Source organism: Prosopis cineraria, unplaced genomic scaffold (genome assembly GCF_029017545.1).
Source record: "Prosopis cineraria cultivar Desert tree isolate PC_DT_omini unplaced genomic scaffold, ASM2901754v1 PC1, whole genome shotgun sequence".
Classification (NCBI taxonomy): Eukaryota; Viridiplantae; Streptophyta; class Magnoliopsida; order Fabales; family Fabaceae; genus Prosopis; species Prosopis cineraria.
In genome coordinates this window covers 38,984,432-39,001,042 of record NW_026555332.1, presented here as the reverse complement: position 1 = coordinate 39,001,042, position 16,611 = coordinate 38,984,432, and the positions used below count along the sequence as shown (strand labels likewise).

The window sequence follows — 16,611 nt, the reverse complement described above, 5'->3', positions numbered from 1 at the left end:
TATGATAGAGGGATATTTATTAAAATTTCTCTTTTAAAAATTTATTGTATGTCAAGATTGTTACTTTTAACTAGAATTTCAACCAACAATATATATTATATAATTTTAAATAGATTGGTTTGAATTCAACTTGATTTAAATAAATTTACTCACATAAGTTATGGAACCCACTTTTGACTCATATCAATCGATCTTAAAAAACCATTTCACATTATTCATGGCATATTTTGTCATTTAAGAAAGTCTACAAGCATATGCAATTTTTCACCACCAAAGTCCAAAAGTAAATCAACTTACCAAGAAAGTCAATATACGCACTCAATATACTATACTCACTCAAGAGTCAAGTCCGAGCGAGACTCACTGCTCTCCCCTTGGCGGCATTCGCGTCCACCGTGGTTTTAGATTTTCTCGGGTTTCTCTTTTTCGTTTCCCTTCTTTTCACTGCAAAAGAAGAGGGAAAAAATCGAAAGCTGAGAAGGAAAACATTTCCCCCATTCTCCCTTTCGCGCTTTCTCAGCCACTCTTGAGTAGCAGCTTCTGGTTTTCTCCATTTTCAATCAATGCCCATTGCACCAAACTCTCACAAGTTTTAATTTTTGTGTTTGTTTCTGTTTCTTGTAGTGGATAAAGCTTGGAATTTTGCGGAAGGTTTTTGGGTCATAGTCCTTTCTACCTTCTGCGTTTCGGTCTGAGATCGGTGTGTACCTTCTTCCTCTTCACGTTTTGGTGCTTTGCTGTTTCTTTTGGCTGGTTGATGTGTCTTTCTTCGCTTCCACATTTCTGCGAATACTGATGGTGATTATTTATCATCCGCATGGCTGTTTGGTTTTTAAATCTATTGCATGTGTTGTATTTGTAAGTTCCCTTCTTTTACACCATGTTTGTATAAGGCCCATGAATTGGTAGAACTATTGATGAATTATAGTTTCAAATTTGGGGTCTTAAATGATTTCCCCCTCATCTTTCTATTTAGTTTCTCCGTCTTTTTGTATCTTTTTGATTCATGTGTTTTCATTCCTGGATTTTGATTCATCCAGCGTCAATGTGATTGACTTTCATTGATGGATCTTGTGCAATAGTACTGCATGCTTGATGCGAATTGAAGTTAATAAGCGGATTCTGGGAAACATTCTTGCCTAGGAGTTTGACGATTCAGACTTTACATTGTCTTCGAATTATTTCTAGGTCTGTCGTTGTGGACGAACGACTTTATAAGTGATAAAAAATATTTCCACGCGGATAGCAAGAATCGGAGGGGACATATTTAATGTGTTGTGAAGCCATACATGGTTATGTAATATCAGTTTACACCTTAGCTACAGGATGTCCTCTGGAAAATTTGGATTATGCTGCCAAGAAGTCATCTTTTTAAGCATCTTGAAATTTTAGTTGTCCCCAAAAAGAGCCTTCAAATGTTAGATCACAGAAACTTTTTTTTGTATTCATTTGTTGATCATTATCATCGCAGCTTATCACTCACTTCATCCATTTCATCCTGTACTGCCTTTGTTTATGAATGATTTTATGTACAATACCAGTCTGAAGTATGAATCTTTTTCTTTCTTGGTAACAGGTTCTACTCAAGTTACAAAAGAATTGGTTGCAGTCTTTTTTTCAGACTACATCTTTAAAAATTTCTCGTCTTTTGAATCATATAATGGCCAGTGATTCTGCTGTAATGTCCAACGGCAATGTGAACTCACATCTTAACTCACAGAGGAATTACCAAGTGGTTGTTGCTGCAACCCGGGATATGGGTATTGGTAAGGATGGAAAACTACCCTGGAGACTGCCTTCTGATCTCAAATTTTTTAAGGAGATCACTTCAATGACATCTGATCCCGGGAAGAAGAATGCAGTGATAATGGGTAGAAACACATGGGAGAGTATCCCTCTTGAGTATCGCCCACTTCCTGGTCGCCTTAATGTTGTTCTTACTCGCTCAGGAAGCTTTGACATTGCAACTGCAGAGAATGTTGTTATATGTGGAAGCATGTCCTCTGGTTTGGAATTGTTAGCTGCTTCTCCTTACTGTCTATCAATTGAGAAAGTATTTGTTATAGGAGGTGGCCAGATATTTAGGTATATACTATTTTATTAAATTTTTTTTCCACTTTACCTAAAAAAAATAAAAAATAAAAATTCCCAACCTCTTTGCCATCTTTGCTTTCATGTTAATTCTTTCTTATTGCTGATAATTTTTTTGTGCAGAGAGGCTCTAAATGCACCTGCATGTGAAGCTATCCACATTACTGAAATTGAGACAAATATCAACTGTGATACTTTCATCCCTCCAGTTGATTCCTCTGTATTTCAGCCATGGTATTCTTCCTATCCTAGGGTGGAAAACAACATCCGCTATTGTTTTACCACATATGTACGAGTGAGGAGTTCTGTAGCAGAATCCCTGAGTCAGAATTCTGATCAACTTTGTGATACTGGATCAGATTCCTCAAAATTTGAGGTCAAGAACTTCTCTTTCCTTCCCAAAATGATTTTCGAGAGGCATGAAGAGAACATTTATCTCAATCTGATCCAAGAAATCATCTCTGAAGGCACTGCTAAGGATGACAGGACTGGGACTGGCACCTTCTCGAAATTTGGTTGCCAGGTAACATCATGATTGGTTTGTTGAGTGATGGTTGTCATTTATATGATGGCTTATTATTCTCCATACATCCACAGATGAGGTTTAATTTGCGCAGAAGCTTTCCTCTTTTAACAACTAAGGTATGCAGATGTATTGGTTAAGATATCTGCAAATTTACTTTACCTTTTCTTTTTTTTTTCCTATGGTTTTGATTCTACTAACGTTTTGTTTGTTTGAATTTCATCGAAGGATTTTTAGGAAAGAAATATTTGTTGTATGCTTTGATCTAGAAGTTGACATGGTTTCTTCATTTTTTTCCTAGAAAGTATTTTGGCGAGGGGTTGTTGAAGAGCTTCTTTGGTTTATCAGTGGTTCAACAAATGCCAAGGTAATAACATCATTTTCAAAGAATACACATGCACGTATACGCATGGAGTGCCACATATTTCCTAGTTAACTTGTTGAGAAGCTGAGATGACTAGTTTAAGTAATCGAAGTTTGGCTTACTTGATATTATTTGAGCTTTGGGTTCAAATAGAGATTCAGTTATTAGAAGGTTAGGAATGTCTAAGCCATCTGAGAAGCTCAGCACTGATCTTTCTTCTAATTATAAATTCTAAAAATATTATTAATCAAAAGTGTGTTGTATGTTAAATTCCTCCTAATCTATAAACAGATGAATAGATTCCATTTATCACTTATAAGATTTTCAAAACAATATTCGTTGGCTTACTTTTGAAGAGATAAAATGGAGCATTTAACTTGGTTTACTTTCAAGGGGGGAAAATAAAATTTGAGGTTTAGGCTAATGCCTTCCATGTGTTAATGTAAAATGCACAACATATATTAAACTCAAGGATCAAGTTTGGTGAAGCTTTTGCTATGCTCTTTGGTGATTAAAAAGTTACTTTTCTGTGTAATCATGAGTTGATAGTTCATACCTGCTACAGCTTTAACCATTTCTATTGGCTATCTGCATAAGCTGTGTCAAAATGTGATTAAAGAACCTGGCCGTTCATTAGGAAATTCATGGGTTCGTATTTATATTCTAGCCTGGAGAAAGGAATCTTTCCAATTGCTATAGAAAATGGTTGTTTCTGCTGGTTCCAATGCTTGCCATTCTTGAGGCCATGAAGATAAATTATTATATACAAAACTTTCAATGTAAATCGTTCATTTATTGATGCTGTGTACTTTTTGGTTGATGAACTCCATTACTGAAACATGTGTTATTGACAGGTGCTGCAGGAAAAAGGCATCCATATATGGGATGGCAATGCGTCCAGAGAATACCTTGATAGGCAAGGCCTGACTATCGGCTTTTGTCTGTAGGATAATACTTTGTTTTTGATGTAGTTACTGATTATTTTGCAACTTGCAGTGTTGGATTGGCAGAGGGGGAGGAGGGTGACTTGGGACCTGTTTATGGGTTTCAGTGGAGGCACTTTGGTGCCAAGTAGGTGGATCATAATTTTTTCTTAGTAAATATACTGTTTCATGTGGGGGTCTTTTAGCTCAGTTGATCCATATGTCATCTTATAGGTATACTAACATGCATGCTGACTACTCTGGCAAAGGATTTGATCAGCTTTTAGATGTTATTAACAAGATAAAGCATAGTCCTGATGATCGGCGGATTATTCTCTCAGCTTGGAATCCGGCAGATCTTAAATTGATGGCCCTTCCACCCTGCCACATGCTTGCACAGGTGTGCAGTTCTCTCTGGGTTGTCTTAGAAACAAAGTGACTTTGAACCTAACCACGTCCCTCCCTTTCTAAGATTTCTGTATCTTCTTTGCAGTTCTATGTAGCAAATGGGGAGCTATCTTGCCAAATGTATCAGAGATCTGCTGACATGGGCCTGGGCGTGCCCTTTAATATTGCATCTTATGCTCTCCTGACATGCATGATTGCTCATGTTTGTGGTATGTGAATTTTGCAAGCATTTGCTTAGGATTTAGATGTGCAGTCAGATGTATGATTCATTTTAAACTTTTAATGTTTTCTGGGTTTGATAAATGTTTTGTGCCTTTTCTTTGGTTGTAATGTCAAGTTTTATGGGTTTCTATTGCATTTTTAGTTGAGTAGGTTTTGTTTGGAAGTCCACTTTGGTCACTGGTAAAGGTTCAGAAATTTATTGAGAAGCAAAGAGAACAAAAAGAATTAAGAATCGGCATTCCTTATCTGACAGATTATATTGCTATGCCCTTTTCTTTCAGAGCTAGTTCCAGGTGATTTTATCCATGTTATTGGGGATGCACACGTTTACCGGAATCACGTGAGACCTTTGCAGGAGCAGCTCCGGAACCTTCCTAAACCTTTTCCGGTATATTTGTTATGTTCAGGAAGCAATTTTATTTGAAATAGCTGGCTAAAAATTGCTGACAGCATTTGCAAACACCACTTTAATTTTATCTGTCTCTTTATTTCAATGCAGATTTTGAAGATAAATCCAAAGAAGGATATAGATTCTTTTTGGCTTCCGATTTCAAGCTTATAGGTTATGATCCTTACCAGAAGATAGAAATGAAGATGGCCGTGTAAACATCTAGGGGATTCATCCTTAGTCCCTTCGTCAGGCCGCCCATGCTTTTTGAACTGAGGCAAGTATTATCCTTTAGTTTTCCTCCCAAGTCTCCTTTCATAATAACTATATTTTTCTGAACACTGAATATTCATATATATATATATATATATATAGGGATTTAGATTACATTGATGATGTATTTTGCTCCAGGCGACGAGGTTTTTTATGTACTAATAAAGAGAAGGTACCAGTTGGAGTTGAAGCTTGGTATAGGTCGTTGTTAGTGGACATTGTTCAGTTCCATTTGTATGCTTTGGTGGTTCCCAGGGTGATTTAGATGAACTGCTTTTCTCTCTCATGTCTTTATCAGTCATTGGCTGTTTTGACTGTAACACACTCATACAGGGCTAAAGTGCATCACAAACTTGAAATTTGATAGGATTAAAGTGTATTTTTTTCTCCTAAACTTTCCTTCAAAGAGTGTTAGACACCTTATATCATATTTTTTTCCTCGCAAAAATCCCCCCTCCATTAACGGACGCAAATGATAAATATTAATTATTTAAATTTTAAATTATTTTATAATAAAATATCATATATTTATGTGCATAATTATAGATATTTTAAAAAAAATTAAAAATATTTATCCTGTCATATTTTTAGTATTTTTAATCTATAAAATATCTTAAGATAATATTTAAAATGTATTTTAAATTGATATTTAGATTTTAAGACCCACCTATTTTTTTTAAAAAATAAATTTAAGTCTTATTCATTGTTTTAAGTGTCTTAAAAAATGTTTAAAAAATAATTAATTTTGAGGTAAAAATGAATTTAAAATTAATTTTAAAGTAAAAAATTAAATTAAAATACAATTTTAAAAATAAAAATGCAAATATTCAAGGCATTAGAAGCCTTAATAAATTCAAGCAAGGTTGAGCCATTCAAACTTTTCAAGATGTTTGATTTTGAATAAGTCTAACTAGCTTGAATTATTAACTTCATTAAAAATATGCATTGTAATATTTTAAATTTTAAATATTTTTTAATATGGTAATTTATAACTTGATATATCCCTGGGCGGCTTCACCCACGTCATGTTTGATAAAAAGTAAAATAATTATATATAACTTAATCAAACACAACAGGTTTCTAATTCACATGATTCACCCCATATAATATAACTTGCTTTTATTTATTTATTTTTTTTAAAACATGATTCACCTCATATGATCACATATGTTAAAACTCGTGATTGAAGAGTGTCTAGTGATCTAGTCACGATGTGAAATTCGAGCAGAAACGAAAATGTAAGGCCTGATAATTTAACCCAAAACGTATACACGTGCTCACTCTATCAGATTCATCATCTAACTCAACTGGTTATAAACTTCTGTGAGTCTGTTGTTCATCGGTCCCTTCCATCTCCTCCTCATCAAGATCAAGCTCTAAATCTTCACTATCATCAGCTGACTCTGTTTCCTCTCGATCTGACTCTGTTTCCTCCCCAAAAAGATCTTTCCTCAATTCATTGTGACCTTCTTCGGGCTTCCCTGCTAATATTCTCGATAATATCCCCTCAAAGATATCAGGTATAGCTCCGTCATCACCCTCCTCGAGCTTCGATATGCGCTTCTTCAACTCTAAAACCGTGAGTGGGTTGGGGGGGGGATTGTATCAAAATCATAATATGTATGTACATAGATATATAATGAAACATTCAGGTGATTGCAAAAATCATTGAACATCACCAGACGCATTTCATCAAACATCTTAAGCGCACCCAAACAAGGACACAGCAAATATGTTAAAAGCCTAAAATTGAGTAATTCCCCAAAATGAATGAGAATAAAAGAGAAACAAATGTTAAAGTATAGAGATTGAATTTGAGTCGTTACCTTCACTGCTAATAACTTCCCCAGAATGAGAAGGGTTATCTTTATCGTGGGTTTGGGTGAATGAAACTTTATCTGACAAATTGTTGCTGGAAGAGAAAAATCTGGGTGCGATGGAGATAGCAGAAGAAGCATCGAATGAGAAGAGCGGAAGTATATGACTAGGGTTATGATTGAAGCGATGCCAAAGGAGCTCGCGCGCACAGAAAGAGAGACTTCTCAGAACACTCCTAGACATCGTGGGCGTGTGCAGGGTTACAATCTGGCCTCTCTCCAAAGTCTAAACTCGCTATAAAATATACAAAATTAGAAAATTGAAAAAAAAAGGTTATAAACTAAATAATCATCAACTAATTTATTATTTGAACAGTAAAAAAACTTAAATGTATGAAACGACAATAAATATGTCATTATAAACATAATCATTCTAAAGCTATAAACATAATCATTCTAAAGCTATCTAAGTCTAAATTTATTTCTAACAATGAATTAAAAGCAAAACCTAAAAAGCACTATTCCTCATCTTTATGCTTGTATTTTTAGTGGAAACAAGCATTTTTTTACTTTTTTTAATGGAAACGAAAATTTTAATCAGATCAACGGAATACCAAATATTATGAAAAAGATGAAAGCCTCTAACAATATTTGATATTCCATTGACTGACCAAAATAAGTCTCCATAATTGATTGGTCCAATCAATTTGGACGAACCATTAACCATGGTTATGTGATTTATATCTCATGCTATCCCTTTTCTTTTATAACCTCAACTCTCCTCTTCTCACTCGTATTTAATCGATATGGGACTTTAGGTTTTACTGATTATATAATTTGCCTAAAGCGTAGATATCTTATATCAGATTATGTTATATCCCTTCCATTTCTCAATAACCCCCTCACTTTTGTTGCTAATTTATTTTCACAAAACACAACAATTAAATTACATCCATGCTATATATAGCCCAATGCTTATTAATCTGCTAATCAAATAGATAACCTATCACCTATACCACAGTACATTTAAGCAATGACTAAGACAACTCATGCTACATAGGAATGCATCAACATGATGTTGTTCAATTAGTGTCAATTCCAAGTGTAAGAACTACAAACTACACAATTTACCACTAGGAAATCGCTTCAGGAAGAAAGAAAGCACAGAGCAACTTGAGTGTAGTATAGAAGACATCGAAATGACACCGGAAGGAAGAAGAGAATGCATGGTCATATTACTCCCTTAAGGTAGAGAGAGATTAATGGCATCCAACACAAGATATCCTCTCGTCTATCATCTTCTTAATACAAACAAATGTGTCTTTCGTTGTGATGAACAAGAAACTTTGAAACATGCTTCTAAATTCCAATCTCAACATAGATATATGGTTTGGCCCACTCTAGCTAGCTAAAAACTAATCATTTCTCTGCTCCATCTTTATTAGATTAAATGATATGATTTCAGTCTTTTTCTCTAAAGATAATGAGATTTAAAAAACAACCATTATCACTTTTTGTTGCCTCGAAGAGAAGGAGTGGAGTTTATCATGATGGAGGATCCTTTCTTGATTCTTTCCTAGTTAGATCCATCTGTTCCCTTATAAATACTATTAATTTACCCCCTTCATCTCTTCTTCCCAAGCCTCCCATAAAATCCATCACACCCGATTGGATAGCCAGAATGGTCAAATATAAATTCAGAAGAATAAAGTTCATCTAAATCTTGGCTATTCAAAGTGGCAACATTGGCAAAGAATTTTCTCGGACCTTCTCTTTCTACCATGCACTCACCTATTGGAATCAAAGCAACCTTTCCCTCCGTCCAAAAATGGATCATCTCTCTCCCTTCTTCGAAAATATCATTATGTAATAGAGTCTATAGCAATTAACAAGTATCATGTATATAAAAATTAAAAATACTTAGTTATAAACAAAACAACTTTTAATTAATTTATTGTTCAAACATTAAAATTTATAAAATGATAACAAGTATGTCATTATAAAAATAATCATTCTAAAGCTATCTAAATTTATCTTAAATAATAAATTAAAAATAAAACCTTAAAAAACCCTCTCATCCTCACACATTTGTTGGATTTTTAGGGAAAACAAGCATTTGTTAACTTTTTTAGTGAAGAAAAAAAATTTTAATCAGATCAACGGAATACCAAGTATTATAAAGAAGACAAAGACATCTAATAATATTTGGTATCCCATCGACTGACCAAAATCAATCTCCATAACTTAAAAGTTCAACCAATTTGAATGAACCATTAACCATGGTTATGTGATTTCTATCCCATGTCATCCCTTCTCTTTTATAACCTTAGCTCTCCTCTTCTTATTCTTATTTAATCAGTGTGGGACTTCAAGTCATACGTATTATGTGATTTGCCTAAAGCACGTGTATCTTTGCAGTATGTTATATTAAGATTTATGCCTTCTATTCCTCTCAACATTCCTCGTGCCTTTTTTTCCCCCCACAAAATATAGCAATTAAATTACATACATGCCATATGTAGCATAGTGCTTGTTAATCCACTAATCCAATAAATGACCTATCTCATGGCATATTTAAGCAACTAAGAGGACAACTCATACTACATGGGAATGCATCAAAATAAAGTTGTCCAATTAGTAGCAATTTTTAAAACTACAAACAATATAATTCACAACTAGAGAATCGCTTATGCATGAAAGCACAGAGCGGCTTAGGGTGTAGTACTAGACTAGAGAGCATCAAAATCACACCGACATGAGTAATTAAGAATATACATACTCAAAGCACTTCATAAAGATAGAGAGATTAGTAGCATCCAATAAGTGATATCTTTCTTCTTAATGCAAACAACTATATCTTTAGTTGTAATGAACAAGAAACTTTGAAACATATACTTCTAAATTCCAATCTCAATACAGATGGATATGGTTTGGCACGCCCTCACATCAAACTAATCAATTTTTTTTAGTTCCATCTTTACTAATATAATTTCTCTCCTCTAAAGACAGTGAGATTCAAAAGGCAACTATTATCACTCTTTGTTGTCTTGGAAGAAAAGGATGGGGTTCATCACAATGGAGAATCCTTTTTGGCTCATTCCCCAATTAGATCCATCTCTTCCCTCAATCTCTCTCTCCAACCTCCTTCATCTCCTATTCCCAAGCCTCCCATAAAAATCTGCCACACCCTAACCTATCATATACTTTAAAATCTATGACGGTGCTAGTTACCTTCCCAATTTGATATTATGGTGCTAGTATAGATCGAAATTCTGTTATGGCCTAATTCTGAAAGGTAATAGATATCAGGGCTTTGCAATATCTGATCGATTACAATTCTATATATTCTATTTTTTTTATAGAAGTTGCCAGGGAATTTGTTAGAGGAATACCTTGGCATATTTGAGTACTGATTTGGACAATTCATAAGCTACATGGGAATACATCTAAATAAAAATGTTGTTGAATTAGTAGCAATTTCAAAGGTAAGAACTACAATGCAATTCACACCAAAAGAGTTGCTTAACAGTGAAAGCATGCAGTAGGTTAAATGCAATATTGGAAGACATGAAAATGCTCTTTAAAAGCTAGAGGGGTTGGTGGCATCGACATCAATCACTTGCACTATTTTCTTATATTTGTGTTTCAATAGTAATTAATTTTTTAAGAAATATTAATTTCATATCTTAAAATACTAATGTCATTCAATTATAAACTACATAATTAATTTATTACAATCAAACATTAAAATTAAATTGTATACAACGACAATAAGTATGTTATGATGAGAAAAATACTCATTATAAAGCTATTTAAATATATATCTAACAATCAAATAATTAATGAAAAGCAAAACCTGAAAACCCCTATTTCCGCATGCGTATTTTAATAGAAGCAAGCATTTGTTATTTAAAGAGAATTTTTACCCCTCAATAATTTACTTAGAAGCATTTGTTATTTTAAACTTTTATGTGATTCAATTTCCCCCTTTAACATTTAAAAACGGTGCATAGAGTACTCTATCATTAAAAAAAATAACTTTAATCATTAGTTGACTTAAACATTGCAGAAAAGAACATAAAAAATTGCATAAAATGATACATAAAATTACATATAGGTATCCTATAAGAAAATTAATATAAATTAAGTTTCCTAAATTATATAAATAATAAGATACAAATGTTATTTTTTACCCACGTGAAAGGATATAATATGATTTTGACCAATTATTATTTTATGAACTTAATCGATACTAATTTTCTTATAAGACACTTATTTCCAATTTGATGGGTCATTTTATGTAATTTTAATTTTTTTTTTGTAATTTATTGATCAACTAACAAAGTTAACTTTTTTAATGCTCAGGTGTACATCATATTATTTTCAAAAATTAAAGAAAAAAATTACATTACATGTAAGTTTAAGATGAACATTCTTAAACAAATAGTTGAAAAATAAAAATACCCTTTAATACATCATGAAGAAGATAGAATCCTTTAATAATATTTGGTATCCTATTGACTGATCAAAATCAATCTCCATAATTAACCAGTTCAATCAATTTGGATGAATCATTAACTATGGTTATGTGGTTTGTATATCATATTGTCCCTTTTCCTTTATAACCTTATCTCTAATGTTCTTATTCTTATTCAATCGATATGGGACTTCTAGTTTTACTTATTTTGTGACTTGCTTGAAGCGCAAATATTCTATGTCACATTATATTATATTAGGATATATGTTTTCTATTCCTCTCTACCAACCCTCACCTCTACTGCTAATTTATTTTCACAAAAAACAACATTTAAATTACATGCATGGTATATATAGCATAGTGCTTGTTAATCCACCAATCAAATAGATGACTTGTCTCCCATGGCATATTTAAGTAGCGATTAGGACAACTCATGCTCTATAGGCATGCATCAAAGTAAAAGTGATGTTCAATTAGTAGCAAATTCAAGAATAAGAACTATGAACAATGCAATTCACAACGAGAGACTCCCTTAAGAATGAAAGCATAGAGCAGTTCACAACTTGAGTATAGTACAAGATTATATATAGGACATCAAAATAACAATGCAATGCAAAGAAGGATGTGAGAACAAAGTACTCCCTCAAAGGGAGGGAGATCATTGGCATTCAATAGGAGATATCATTCTCACCCATCATCTTCCTAATAAAAACAAATGTATCTTTGGCTGTGATGAATAAGAAATTTTGCAACACGATATTTTCAGATTCTAATCTCACCAAATCTATATGATTTGGACCCCTATCATTCAAAACCTCTACTTAATTGAAGGTTGTGATTTCTCTCTCTTTTTCTAAACTAAGATTCCAAACACAATTATCATCGCTCCTTATTGCCTGGACAAGGAAGAGAAGGAATGGAAATCAAAATGGAGAATCCTTTTCTACCCCTTCCCTAATCAGATCCACCTCTTCCCTTATAAATACTACTAATTTACATCTCTCTCTCAAACCTCTCTTCATCTCCCCTTTCCAAGCCTCCCACAAATTTTTTACTGAACAACATTTTAGTTCAAAATACTTTTTGACATTAATAAAAAGAGAAAAAAAATCAAATCAATATATTTAAGGGCCTATTGGGTATTCAACTTTTAACACTTGAGAAGGACTTTTTGAAATTTTAGGAAGTCAAAATTATTTGGTTTTCTAAATTTTTTTTCAGGGAGAATAAGAATCAAGGATAATTGGAGAAAATTTATATCAGTTAAAGATTATTTATTGTCAAAACCTGAATAGATACTTATCAATTTGGGTTAATCTTTTATATTTGAGTTTTAATAACTCATTCTAAATTAACAACAGTTCATTCGAGCTTGTTTTATATTCGAATTTTGATAACAATTAATTTTTGATTGATATATATTTCCTTCAACAATCCTTGATTGCTATTTTTTTTCAAAGTCCATTCCAAAAATCCTTTCAAAAAGCTCTTGAAAGTCCTTTCCCTTAATCTAGTATAGGAAAGCTTTTGAGATGTGCTTTTGAAACATGTCCTACCTTTATTTTTTATATGACCGTAATACTCATAATTTTTACACAAAAAGAAATTGCATGCAAGTTTTTAATAGATCAAATTAATAATAGTTTGATTCCCAACAAATTTTTTTGAAAAATAAATTGTAACAAAACATATATAGACTCCACAATTAATCATGTTAATTTTCAATATGAATGTTATTGAATTATTTGTATAGTTTTTGTTCAATATGTCAAACTTTATATTTTTTTAACCTTATTATTTAGTATATCAAATTTTATGTTACTTAAAATTTTTTACATATATTTTTTAAATATTTTTAATATGAAGCATTTGTATTATAGAAATTATAAATCATAAAAGTCAATGTACTTTTTAGTAATTGTACATTTAAAACTACTTTTTATTATACATAATCTAAAAAAAAATTTATTTACTAAACTAACTTTGAAAAAATGTATTTAAACATAAATTTCATTACAAAAACTAATTTTATTAAATTAATTTTAATTAAATAAGCTTTTGATAAATTAATTTTTGACCAACAGAAAACTAAATAAGCACTAAGTATATCTCTGACCTCTTTCTACATTATTTTCCTCTCTTTATATTCTTAGTTGACTATGATTCTGACTCTCTTTCACGATCTCTTTCCCTCAATTTTCACACATTCAAATAGAAGTGAAGTGTGGCTATATAAAATCAAAGATAGCATAAAAATGTGAAAGAAATGAAATCCCATCAAATCTTGCGATAAAGAAAAGTAAAATATCACATTCTAATTTATCCTCCTCCCTGCCAAGTGCATTTGGGGAAGATGAACCAACATAAAAACAAGCATTAGTCTTGGTAAAATAGACTATAGCTGCCAAACGACTTTTCAAGTTCAAATTCACATGAATAATATATGTATATGTGTATGTATGTATGTATGTATGTATGTATGTATGTATGTATGTATGTATGTAAAAGTTAACAAGCATTGGTCATAATCGTGATTGTCAGGGAAATATGAAAATGGGCTCTATGACTTTTTTTTACTAGCAAAAAATGGGCTCTATCACTGAATGATCATAACAATAAGCCCAAAAGTTTTTGTATTAAAATAATGCCATATTTTCACCAAAAAGAAAACTGATAAACCCACACGATTCTTTTCTCAAAAGAAATCATTCCAAATCCAAAGTCATCAAAATTTATATCTGATTATTAATTTCACAAAGAAAAAAATGCATAACCTCTGCAAAAATGAAAACATAAATAATGAAACATTCAGGTGATTACAAAAATCAGAGAACATCAGAAGACGCATTTCATCAAACATCTTATGCACACCCAAACAAGGACACAACAGATGTGTTAAAAGCCTAAAATTGAGTAATTTCCTGGGGCTAAAACAAAAACAAGCATTAAAGTTTAAAGATTGAATTTGAGTCATTACCTTCACGGCTAATAACATCCCTAGAACGAGAGGGGTTATCTTTGTAGTGGGTTTGGGTGAATGTAACTTCATATGACTAATTGTTTCTCGAAGAGAAAAATCTGGTTGAGAAGGAGTTAGCAGAAGAAGCAGGGAATGGGGAGAACGGAAGTATATGATTAGGGTTATGGTTGAAGCGATTCAGGAGGAGCTCGCGAGCGTAGGAGGAGAGATTTCTCAAAACACTTACCTACATCGTGGGCGTCAACGGGTTACAATTTGGCCTCTCTAAACTCGCAATGAAATACCAAATTGGAAAATTGAAAAAAAAAAAATATTTAGTTATAAACTAAATAACTACTTGTATTAATTAATTTATTGTTCGAACATTAAAATCAAATTAAAATGTCGACCAATTAAAATGTATAAAATGATATTAAGTATGTCATGATAAAACTAATCATTCTAAAGCTATCTAAATCTAAGTTTATTTTTAACAATAAATTAAAAGCAAAACCTAAAATGCACTTTTCCTCTTGCGCGCATATGTTAGTTTTTTAGTTGAAACAAGCATTTCTGGCCTTTTTTCAATGGAAAAAAAAAATTTAATCAGATCAATGGAATACCAATATTATGAAGAAGACAAAAGCTTCTAAAAATATTTGATATTGCATTAACCGGCTAAAATCAGTCTCCATAATCACTCGGACCATCAATTTGGATGAATCATTAACCATGGTTATGTGATTTGTATCTTGTGCTATCCCTTCTCTTTTATAACCTCAACTCTCCTCTTCTCATTCTTATTTAACCGATATGGGGCTTTGAGTTTTTCTTATTATATAACCTCAACTCTCCTCTTCTCATATTTATTTAAGCGTAGATATCCTATGTCAGATTATGTTATATTAGGATTTATCCCTTCTATTCCTCTTACCCAACCTTACCTTGGTTGCTAATTTATGTTTGCAAAACACAACAATTAAATTACATGCATGCTATATATAGCACAATGCTTGTTAATCCGCTAATCAAATAGATGGCCTATCACCTATCCCACGACACATTTCACCAGCGAGTAAGACAACTTATACAACACAGGAATGCATCAACATAAAGTTGTTACTCAATTAGTAGCAATTTCAAGTGTGAGAACTACAGCTATACAATTCACAACTAGAAAATCGCTTAAGGAAGAAAGCATAGAGCGGCTTGAGTGCAGTACTAGATTGGAGGACATCAAAATGACACCGGAAAGACGAAGAAGATGCATGGTCAAAGTACTTCTTAATACAAATAAATGTGTCCTTTGTTGTGATGAACAAGAAACTTTAAAACATGCATCTAAATTCCAAACTTAATATAGATATTTGGTTTTGCCTGCTCTGACTCGAAACTCATTATTTGTCTGTTCCATCTTTATTAGATTAAATAATAAGATTTCTCTCTCTCTTTCTGTTAATTTCTGAAGACAATGAGATTTAGAAAACAACCACTATCACTCTTTGTTATCTCGTGGAGAAAAGAAATGGAGTTTATCTTGATGGAGGATCCTTTTTTGTTCCTTCCCTGGTTTCATCCATCTCTTCCCTTATAAAAACTATTAATTCTCTTCTCTCTCTTCCCCTCTCTCCCCAACCCCCTTCATCTCTTCTTCCTAAGCCTCCCATAAAATCTACCCATTGATGATTGGATAGCCAGAATCCTCAAATCTAAATTCAGAAGAAGAAAGTTCATCCAAATATAATCTTGGCTATTCATAATGGCAACACTGGAAAAGAATTCTCTTGGACCTTCTACCATGCACTCAACTATTGGAATCAACGCAACCTTTCCCTCAGCTCGAAAGTGGATCATCTCTCTTCCTTCTTCGAAAATATCATTATGAAATATAGACTCTAGCAATTAACAAGATCATGTATATGAAAATTAAAAATATTTAGTTTAATCTAAATAACTTTTAACTAATTTATTATTCAAACATCAAAATTAAATTAAAATGTATTAAATGATAATAAGTATGTCATGATAAAAATAATCATACTAAAGCTATCTAAATATATTTTAGGGAAACTGGCTAGATGATAATAGAGAGGTCCTAATTCAAATTAGATTTCAAATTCCAAACTCCAAAAATTTACAACTTCAGCTTTAAATTTTGCAGCTTTA

At 32.4% G+C, this 16,611-nt stretch overlaps 2 protein-coding genes across 2 annotated transcripts; one reads left to right on the top strand and one right to left on the bottom strand.

Moving 5' to 3' along the window:
* Window positions 1-361: 361 nt before the first annotated feature.
* Window positions 362-5,620, top strand: LOC129289822 (bifunctional dihydrofolate reductase-thymidylate synthase-like). The gene is given in 14 exon segments (XM_054926593.1): window positions 362-530; window positions 625-700; window positions 1,577-2,085; window positions 2,215-2,614; window positions 2,689-2,733; window positions 2,916-2,981; window positions 3,833-3,894; window positions 3,975-4,049; window positions 4,136-4,301; window positions 4,395-4,518; window positions 4,813-4,919; window positions 5,031-5,067; window positions 5,070-5,196; window positions 5,295-5,620. Coding segments are annotated over 11 exon segments (1,575 nt in total). The 5' UTR covers window positions 362-530; window positions 625-700; window positions 1,577-1,660; the 3' UTR covers window positions 5,138-5,196; window positions 5,295-5,620.
* A 676-nt stretch (window positions 5,621-6,296) lies between these two features.
* LOC129289832 (uncharacterized) lies at window positions 6,297-7,276 on the bottom strand. Its single transcript, XM_054926601.1, has 2 exons — window positions 7,019-7,276; window positions 6,297-6,763 (listed from the first exon to the last, which is right to left on the bottom strand). Exons 1-2 carry the CDS (start codon window positions 7,251-7,253, stop codon window positions 6,504-6,506), a joined length of 495 nt encoding a protein of 164 aa, XP_054782576.1. The 5' UTR covers window positions 7,254-7,276; the 3' UTR covers window positions 6,297-6,503.
* Window positions 7,277-16,611: the final 9,335 nt, after the last annotated feature.